The sequence below is a fragment of the Amphiprion ocellaris genome, chromosome 19, assembly GCF_022539595.1.
Source record: "Amphiprion ocellaris isolate individual 3 ecotype Okinawa chromosome 19, ASM2253959v1, whole genome shotgun sequence".
Classification (NCBI taxonomy): Eukaryota; Metazoa; Chordata; class Actinopteri; family Pomacentridae; genus Amphiprion; species Amphiprion ocellaris.
In genome coordinates, this window is record NC_072784.1 from 17,564,332 (window position 1) to 17,575,036 (window position 10,705).

The 10,705-nt window shown below is 40.2% G+C and overlaps 1 protein-coding gene across 1 annotated transcript in view; it reads left to right on the forward strand.

Annotated features, from left to right (window-relative positions):
* grin2ca (glutamate receptor, ionotropic, N-methyl D-aspartate 2Ca) overlaps window positions 1–9,829 on the forward strand; it is a 68,797-nt gene extending 58,968 nt beyond the window's left edge. Inside the window, exons 9-13 of the mRNA XM_023261687.3 lie at window positions 1,694–1,923; window positions 4,956–5,116; window positions 5,234–5,421; window positions 6,582–6,814; window positions 7,534–9,829. Of these exons, the coding sequence (XP_023117455.1) occupies window positions 1,694–1,923; window positions 4,956–5,116; window positions 5,234–5,421; window positions 6,582–6,814; window positions 7,534–9,156 (2,435 nt within the window). The 3' untranslated portion in view covers window positions 9,157–9,829. The remainder of the gene's footprint in view (window positions 1–1,693; window positions 1,924–4,955; window positions 5,117–5,233; window positions 5,422–6,581; window positions 6,815–7,533) is intronic.
* The last annotated feature ends 876 nt before the right edge of the window (window positions 9,830–10,705 follow it).

Sequence of the window (10,705 nt, forward strand, 5' to 3'; positions counted from 1 at the left end):
GAATAAACATGATTTCTGTATAGTTCAGGTCAGTGTGAAAGAACAGAGAGTTCTAACGTTAGGAAATGCAAAACTGTCCAAGTGGAATTTTTAAAAAAAAATTTAAAATTAAAATCGTTGTTACAACTTTAAAATGCAAAAACTCACTTTAACTTTGTATTTTAATTTATTTTGGTATACTAATTATTATCAGCAGATTTTTCATTTTAAATTAACAGTAAATATTGCATTTTGTCAAATTGCAGATTAAAAAAAAGGAAAAGGCATTTTGATGTGATTTGATGTTACCTGAACTTCCAGAGAGATGCGTCAAACACTGCAATCTAAAGGGCATCAAGGGGCTTTAGAGAACATGTGACATCCAAGCCTATTTACACTGACCACATATTGGATCAATGTCTGGTAAATTGAGATACTGCAGTTTCATTTCAGAGCCATATGGTCTATAAAATATGATACAATAGATGACTAAAGGCCAAATGGGGTAAGCTCTTGGCTTTGTCTTGATTTTTACATGTTTTATAATTTACGTCATATATGATGCCAAAATTTATAACAGTGTCGAAAGAAGCCATGTTCTCATTGCATAACTAAGACAAAGACAACTTGGCTGTATATGTTTTATATAGAATGTAACTGAGTTTTACATGAACTGAATTATCTTTCAGCCTGCCAGCTGGTTCACTATTATTGTGTGTTACTGTCTTCCATAAGTCAATTGGCTGACTCAAGGATCAATCCCTTCATCATAATGGCAACCCTGACATGTTCCAATTTGTATTATAATACCAGACCAATAACACAGATCACCTGTATCTCCATTGAATTTTGTACATAGCCCACTGTGGTGATGACTGACAGTGGAAAAAACAAATCAATCCAGCTTTTGTCAGGACTTCAGCAGCTTGACTTAAAAGCACAGCATCCCAACAACAAAACACTTGTCCACTTTGGTTTTCAGAAAGATACGTCAGCTCAGTCAAAAATCATTCTTCGCAATCTGAAACAAAATGTGTGAAACTACGTACAAAACAGGAAGAGCATAGTTTGAAAATTATTTTGCTTCAACCATTAGTCAATTTTTCATTTACCGCAGATACTTTGGCAAAGAAACCATTGTTTTTGTCGTTTTTTAGCAAATGTGCCAAGTCTTTATTGGCTCTAGTGTCTAAAATGTGAGGACTTGATAAATTATTTGTTGTGCAATATAGTAAACTCAATATCATGGGAACACAGACTGTTGGTTAAATTAAACAAGATATTTAAAGAGAGGATCAACAGTTACGGTTTTTTCAGCATCAATTAGTATTCAAGATTATTTAGTGGTGACGACAGACAGAGACAGGTGTCTGCATCAGATGCGAAGAAGTGCATTTTTAAAATATTTTATCATGAACGGTAATTAAAAACATCAATAAAGAAATTAGACTGATGCCTATTATTGTAGATGTTGACCACATATTTGAAGTCATTAAATTGGGGTACTGGAGATTATAACAAGCTATTTCTCCACTATTTTCTGACATTTTATTACAAAATGAATCAATTAATTGAGGAAATAATTGGCAGGTTAAGTGATGATGCAAGTATTGGTTAGTTGCAACCACTGATATTAGAAATGCCCACAAAAACTACAACATTGTCCACCGTGAATAGGTTGATGCTAAGTCCACTCTTGGTTTCATCTTTTCAGATCCTGGAGGTCCCACCTTTACCATCGGGAAGTCAGTGTGGCTGCTGTGGGGAATCGTCTTCAATAACTCTGTCCCTATTGAGAATCCAAAGGGTACCACCAGTAAAATAATGGTCCTGGTCTGGGCTTTCTTTGCTGTCATTTTCCTGGCTTCCTACACAGCTAACCTGGCTGCCTTCATGATCCAGGAGCAGTACATCGACACAGTCTCTGGACTGAGTGACAAAAAGGTGCAGACCTCTGTCATTGACAGTCCTGCGCGTGTTGCTGTGTTTAATGTAGAGATTAGGAAAAACACAAAGTGGTCTATTTTGGGTGTGTAAACAACGTGTGGTGGAGCTATGAAAGGTAAATATCCAGAAGTGGCAATGTCATGGCTGTGACTTTTCACTTTGCCTGCAAAATATAAAAGGGCTCATAGTGTAAGTGGTGAAATTGAATTACATACCCAGACTTTTATAAGGGATGTCAATGGAAAGCCTATGAAATGTAATACCCAAGTGGATTTTCTGGGGAGACAGTGATTACAATTTCCTGGTATTATCTTATGCATATTTGTCTGGCCTGGAGATGTGTTTTATAGGAGTATTGACAAGGAAATCCATGTTAAACCATCAGCACAAAAAATGATTTGTAGACTCTTAGCTTGCAGGCAACTGAGGGGATTAAAGAGGCATTTGAGGAAAAGACCAAGCTGTCCACTGCTCATTACGATTCCAGCAAAGTCATTTAAAATTCTCGTTTCATTATACATTAACTCTGCTATGCAGTGAAAGAAACAGAGCCATTTTGACAGTGAGCCCATAGATTATTGAACAGTGGTCTGCGTGGCGGCATGGTGGGAACAGAGGGCTGAACTGCTGTTTGTCCAGCTGTGCTGAACCCCTCAGGTTAAGTAAATGTAAATGAGGTACAAGATGAAGCCACAGAAAGTGACCTTGTATCAGAGGAGAGTGTGATGAAGACGAGCAGAACTGTTCTAAGGACATTGTGCTGTGTTAAGGTAGATGATTACCTCATTCCTACAGAACAGACGTTTCACGTATAAGAACAGTCCTTGTGAGTGGGTAACACATCATGTTAAGTCTGACATCGCCCAGCCTCCTTCAATCCACCTCACTACATCTCCTCTTTTTGTAAGACGATGAAGGGATATGCAAAAAACCTTTCAGCAACATGCTGTCAAGACATAGAAAAGCTCCATCCAAGCAGGCGATATAGAGATGTGAAGGCTGTAATCATCAGGAAAACAACAGCATTAGTCATTTTGTAACATACTTTGAACAATCCATATTTACATTTCCTCAAACATCACTTTAACATCAAGGTCAAAGTAGGAGAATACCACTGTAGCACTGAAAACTATATGGAGGAGAGGCTCTAGCAGATGTCTGGGAATACTAAGTGTGTTCTAACAATGTGTGCTGATGGATGCAAACTTTGCAGAGACAGTCGAAACCCACTAGGTTACAATCACACTACAATAGGTAAGCACTGGCCTTCTACACAGACTGTCAAATTTCTCCCAGATTCTACAATTCTACAAGTTCATTTAGCAGACGCTTTTATCCAAAGTGATGTACATCTGAGAGTAGATACAACACAAGCAAGGATCAGCTGAGCACAGAAAATAAGACGGGATAGATGTTTATTAATGGTTGATTGTGACTTTGCACTTTTACAGAATAAAGCAGCTAATTACAAACTAGGCTGTCGCAGTAAATCAGTGTGACTACTCCAGAGGTGTGTTGAGCACAGCACAGAATTTTTGAAGGATTTGAGATCTCTAACTATGTTTTGCATGTACAAAAGTAGCTCCAAAGTCTGACAGAAACCACAATTACAATGCCTGAAATGATAAATTTATACAGGTGTGGAGGATGGGCATTCTTCTTGCACAACTTCTCCTCATGACAAGCACTGGTTGTAAGCACCAGTGATCTTTCTAGTGTAGTTGGCAAGCTTGCACTGCATATAGTCCACAGGTCAAAAATTTTAGTAGACAAGCGGAAATCCAGTGGTCGATATGGGCAATCACGAATTTGGATGGATGATGAAATTTCACAAATCACACATATCCTTGTAGACTTCTGCAGACAACTAGAGAACATGGACTGTTCTTAAATGGTTAAATAATGCTGACCTTGCTGGTCACCACCAGAAACACTGATCTGTTAAATTATTTATTAATATTTGGTTAACATACAATGCTGGTTAAATGTTGCAAGGAGTAATGCAACTACCTGCCACGAGCTGGAGCTGCCCCCTGCTCCCTGCAGATGTTGTGCATTATTAAAAAGAAAAGTGCGAGAAATGACAGATGAACAGATTTATGTCAAACAAGGTTGCAAAGTAACATGCTGTTTACTACCTTGAGTAGTCACTCTCCAAAGCCTATTCTGAGGCAGCCAAAACTCTGCTTTGATCTCAGAAATAAAGGTAAACTTGTATATAGGCTGTATCATAATAAAGTGCAATTCAATCAGTCTACTGGAGCAATGTGTAACCACATTCAGCACATTTCAAGCGAAAATACACAGTGCCAAAGTACAAAAAACTCATATTGAGATAGGAGTACAACCAGGGTTAACTAGCCTAAACTTAAATTACTGTTCAATCAACAAGGAAATTAGATTTAGGAACATCTCTATGAAGCACGAACTTTAGCTCAAATTGTAGGTATTCACATAAGGTTAATGAAAAGCTGTAATTTTTTGTATTTCCATTCATCCTACTGCTTTTTGCCACAGATGATTAAATGCATATAGTACTGCCAAAAGCAAAAAGATGAAACAAGAAGTTAATTTTTACTACAGACAAGGACAGGGTGAAGGAAATTTGGATCCCTCTGGACACAGTGTCCTGAACACGGAGGTCATTTCTATTGTCGGATCTTTGGATTGTAGAGTTAGATTTGTAAATTGCCAGAACAAGAAGCCAGCAGGATAACTATCAAAAAAGCAGTTAGGAATTGAGGGCAAAATCACACAAACATTAACACGGTCATTGTCATTATATGAATATTTCAGAGCTTTTTATCTGGGCTGTACAGATCTTATGGCTTTAATGAAATCACTCAACATCGGGATGATGGAACAAAGGGAATTTTTATGCTTGCACAATTACAAGGTCATTACAGTGATTATTACTAGAGTCTGATATGTTTTTAAATGATTTAAATTGTTATTCACTTACATGGGCATTCAGACAAAAATGTATATCTTTTTGTTATTCTAAATTCTTCTTCTACCTCCCTCGACAGTTTCAAAAGCCACAGGAGCAGTACCCTCCGTTCCGCTTCGGTACAGTCCCAAATGGCAGCACAGAGCGCAACATAAGGAGTAACTACCCTGAGATGCACTCCCACATGGTCAAATACAACCAGAAGGGAGTAGAGGATGCCCTTAACAGCCTCAAAACAGGGTAGGTGTCTGCCAAAAATCATAAAAACAATATATACAGTAGAAGGCAGAGCCAAAGGGGAGCCAAACAGTTACATGGTGGCCATTTGAGTAAAGATTCTTTTCTTCTCTCTGCTAGGAAACTGGATGCTTTTATCTATGATGCTGCTGTGCTGAATTACATGGCTGGCAAAGATGAAGGCTGCAAGCTGGTGACCATTGGCAGTGGGAAAGTGTTTGCTACCACTGGTTATGGCATCGCCCTGCAGAAGGATTCACGCTGGAAACGACCCATCGACCTGGCCCTGCTCCAATTCCTGGCTGATGGTAAATTCTTCATCTATATACAACAGATGCTGAGTTTCACAAAATTCAACCATATTTTAAGGTATTTGTTCCCATAAACCTGAATAACAACATGGAATGAATAAAAGCAGCCATAATTTACTGTATTGATACAATAAAAGGTGCCATACTCATAAAAACAAGACAGCAGCAAAGGGGAATAGGAATATATATAGGCTACAAAATATAATATTATAGTAAAATGTACTGATAAAAAGACGGATCATAAATGCATTCCACTGAAACCAAGTTTCAAGAGGTGATTTACAATATGGTACTTATTCTGCTACACTCAGCTCCTTAGGCAAGTTATTTCAAAGCCTCAGGCAAAAGCCTCGTCACCTTTGGCAGAATATGCAATGAGTAGTAAGACAGGTAATGATGCACATTGCATAATGTGAGACAGAAGCCATAGACACGGCTGTGATATTAGGTCTCACATCAGCAGCAAATCATGTCCTTGTGGTTTTGGAGACAAACAGTGGGACAACAGCTGGAATACACAATAAAATAAAAAGTTGTGGAAATATTTGAGGCAAATATTAGCTGGGATATACAATGATTTAATAACAGCGAATATACGTTGTGCAAAATAGTTGTTTTTTGTTTTGCAAATAAATAACCTAACACATTTAATGGAGTTTTTCCAGTAACAACATGGACGGGTTGGACTCCAACAAGGTGGTGTAACAGATATCTGTGCCATCAGGGGAAATTAATGGGGTCAGAAAGCTGGTTCATAATGTTCATTTCTGATATAGCTGATAATTTTATCCCTACAGAAGAAATAAAATCAGCATTTGCAACATAGGCTAACTTTGTTTTATGGGGTCACAAGTTAAAAAGCTACAGCCCTTCACCTGATACTAGTTTCCAATATGCTGCAGCTATTATTTGCTTTGCTTCTTTTGTAAGACCAACTGTTGTGTAATCTGGATTTTCAATTTGCTCAGCCTCAAAGAGAAGAACCAGTGTTATTCAGTTGTGGTTCTGGGGTGCTGGTTATTTGAGAGAATTTCATTATCCCATGCAAATGCATTTCATAGGAGATTGGAGGATGTTCCATTACTCACTCAAAACCAAATAATACTAGTGTTATGCAAATAGGGCTTAAGCCTGTATTCTGTGCTCTCCCCTCACAGGTGACACACAAAAGCTGCAGACCGTCTGGCTCACAGGTATTTGCCGTAATGAAAAGAAAGAGGTCATGAGCAGTAAGCTGGACATTGACAACATGGCGGGAGTCTTCTATATGCTGCTTGTCGCCATGGGTCTGAGCCTGCTGGTTTTTGCTTGGGAACATCTGCTCTACTGGAAACTACGACATTCAGTCCGCAAGTCGGAGCGTCTGGACTTTCTTCTCGCTATCAGTCGAGTAAGTAATGCTCACATACTGTATGAAATGCAATGTAGGATGTAGTTCCTTCAAATATTATTTAAATATTTGATCCTTGTGAAGTAATATCAGAAACATGAGCGGTTTCAAAGTCTGCTGTCACCTTTGGAAGTATCTTTCAGCACACAGCTTTATAAATATTGAAAATGTAATAAGTGAAATCAGTACATAAGCACAACAGTTCAAGACCAGCAACAATAAAACAAGATAGTAAAATAAAATGGGCTTAAGGCAATAAAAGGAGTTCATGGATACTTGCTGAAATAAAGCGATGGTCATGATGCCTGAGCAACAGAATTTAAATTGCCCCATTAAAAAACCTTCATCTGTGTGTCGAAAGCAGTCAAAGGTGAGATTATGTATTCCAAACTGATACTTAATTTGAAAGTAAAATAAAGCTGGTGGGATAAAAATGGAGAAACTAATATGGTAAGTGCATGATCAGCAACTAACTCATTTATATTCCGGAGCTGTTTTTAAGATCAAGCTGTGTGCAAACAACATTTCAATCATAGCAAAAACGGACATAAAACAATCGGAAAGAACAATGAGTCTCTTTCTGCAACGTCGCCAAAATTAATCTCAGCAACGGTAGCAAAACATAACTGAAAACCTTTGGGAGTTCAGTAGATTGCTGGCTCATTCTGGTATCTGATGAAGCTTAAAGATTGTAATTTTACCCTTCTGTCTCTCTGCAGGGCATCTACAGCTGCTTCAATGGAGTAGAGCAAACTGACCGCAATGGAAGCATGCAGAGCCCAGATGTCACTACCAACTATACACAAGCAAACATGCTAAAGATGCTGAAGACAGCCAAGGACATGGTGTCCTCTGCCAGAGTGGAGAACTCTCTAGACAATGCCACCAAAACAATAGAGAATTGGAGCAGGCGGGGAGCTGACAATGTGCGGGCTGGCCTGCCACCCAGAATTACAACCACAGATATGACCCATGGTCGTCTGCCCTATATCTCAAGCATCACAGACAACCACTCCCCATATCCTCAGAGGGCCATTACACCCACCTTCCCAGTTCATTACGGGGACACGTCCACCCAACCCCTCCTGGATAAGCCCCGTGTGGTAACCAGGCCCACACCACTCCGCTACACGCTGCCTGCCCGCAGCAGTCAGCATGTCTTAGAGAGGACTCTGCCTATCTCCAGTCTCAGCAGCCCTCACATCGCTATGAGGGATCCTGTTTCTCCTGGAACTCCTAACCCCCACCACGGCAGCAGGCTGTATGTGGAGAACCATGCCCGGATCCCCACATCCCCATTTGTTCCTTACAGGGAGTTCCAGGTGCCCGATATCTACGTGGAGCACAAACCACCTCTGAGGAGGAAGTTTAGCTACCCCCCTGACTGTGTAAGCCGGAGGAGGAAGTCCCATAGCTATGTGTTTGATGCTGCAGACCCCAGGATGAGAGGTGACTATGATGAACCTCGCTCCTGCCTTGCTGAGTTGAGGGCCAATCACCTCTTGAACAACCACGCCCCTGATGCAGCTGCCATGGCCTGCACTCCAGGACACTACCAAGGCGGCAGCACCAGCTGCAACTCCTGTATGAAGTCCTACCTGGAGCCTGAAATGGATGACATACCACTCCTGGGGAAGGACAAACTAAACCGTCGCGCCTCATTCCTCAAAGCCACATGGGGCAACGATAGGATTCGTCAGGTAGATGAAACAAAGCCCTCCACATCCACATCTCCCTCCACCCGAGTAGACATGCCTGACCTGTTTCCACGGGTTGTAGTGGCTAACCCAAAGCCCCACAAGTTATATGGCAGTCTAGGGCACAACCTGTCCTGCTACCCTTTGGCTGCAGAGCCAGCCTATCTGGACCCAGCCCACATGGGTTCCTATCCCTACAAGCAAAAGCTCAAGTACTCTGAGTCCACCCGGCTGCCCTCTTACAGGGAAGCCATCCTGCAGAATGCCGCTGCTCTGCGCCGCTCCTCCTCCACAGTGGTGCATAGACACTACTCCACCTACCTGAACTCATACACAGACTTACCAGTGTATGTGGGGCCACTAGCCCAGGGACCGTCCCAGTACTACAATGGTTCCAAGGACATGTGCCACTTGTTTCCCTGTACAAGTCACTGTCCAGATAATGCAGCAATGCTGCCTCGCATGGGTGACAGGCAGGTGGTTTACCACAACAATATGTTTGGGGCCTATGATGGCACAGGAAAGAGGGAAGAGCCAGGTTCTGGGAGCAGAGAGCGGAGGCAGGTGTTGGTGGCGCGCAGAGTCAACAGTCCCTATGTGCCAAAGCCCTGGGGCAGGGTATCCAGCTTGGAGTCTGAGGTCTGAACCATCATCCTTACTGGTCCTCTATCAGGCTCTCTGACTGAGCCCCTCTGAGGAGGGGAATGCCCTCAGCCTCTGGTTAAAGCAAAAAGTAAACTTTACACCAATAGTGTATTTGAGAGTGTTGACTCTCAATTATTAGTGCAATAATATATTGGGTGGCTAAATGTGAAGGAGAAGACACTCAAAAGCAAATTACTGCTGGGACTTTGTAAGCCAAATCTAAAAAAATACTAATAAAAGAAAAGGCAATGTTGAAAAGTATTTATTGCATAAGAATTTAACCTGTTGATTGTTATTTAAAGGATTTTTAAAATGCTGTGTTGCTATGTGAAAGAATTCTGGGAGACAATATACTGTAGCCTCTCAATCTGATTACAAGTTGAGATATTTCTTTCTCTCATTTTTTTCAGAATAATTTCAGTAACCTCCATTTCAACTGAGCGGTAAATTATTAAGATCATTTTCTGATCAAACCACTGATACGTCTTCCGTAAATTTTATAAGTCCATGACCTTGGGTAAACCGTTGTTCTGAGACTTTCCGCTCCACTGGTCATTAATGTAATTTGACTGGTATTTTAAAAGGGAAAAGCATATTAAGTATCGTGTATTTCCAATGTTACACTACCCTTTAATAAAGAATAAGGCCATCTCAAGGGCCTTTTGGAAATGTCCTCTGTCCTCTCAATCTGTATGCTCTCGTATACATTGATACAGCAAATGAGACCATCTGCTTTGCACTCACGTTCTGTTATACATACAGTCTATTATTTCAGTCTGTAAACTATCACAACATAGATAATCATGAGAGTCCAGCTTGTGCAAAGTTGCATATACATTTCTGATGACCTGCAGCGCGATGCGTTCTAACTAGGGATGGGACTTTAACGTGTTAATTTTGATTAATTAACTACAGAAAAAATAACGCATTAAATAAATAACGCATTTACTTACACCTTTCTCAGTTCCCTAGTTTCTGTTTTAAAAGTTTAAAAAGTGTGTTCCACTCATTGTAAACTCAACACATACAAAGCATACTTCATGGAAAACAGTTTACATAAATAAAATCACTTTGTTCTTCCTTGGATAAAACATTAGAGTGCCTTAATTCATGTTTTTCAGAGTAATTATTGCTCATAGACCTGTCTAAGTTGCTGTACTACACCCAGTAGAGACTAGATGCTTCTCTGTGAGGCATTTATGAAACATCAGTAAATTGTAGAGTCCGTCGATAAGCAGATGTTCAGCAAACAAGTTGTTTTGGTTACAATTTGATTTACAGTTTGCCTCTTGGAGATGCACTGAATTCAGGTGAAGAAGGACCTTATTTTCAACCTGACTCAGATTTTTACATTAGCAGAGATATAGCACAAGATGAGAGTGAATGCAGGGTTCTGCTTATTTAAATGTGAAAGTGCAATAAATATTGTATCACTAAAAATCTATCAACAATCATGATAAATAATCATGATCTCCCTATTGATCACAATCATCATGCAGCCCTAATATAGATATTAAAAACACAGCACACCACAGTCTAAATGAAGCCA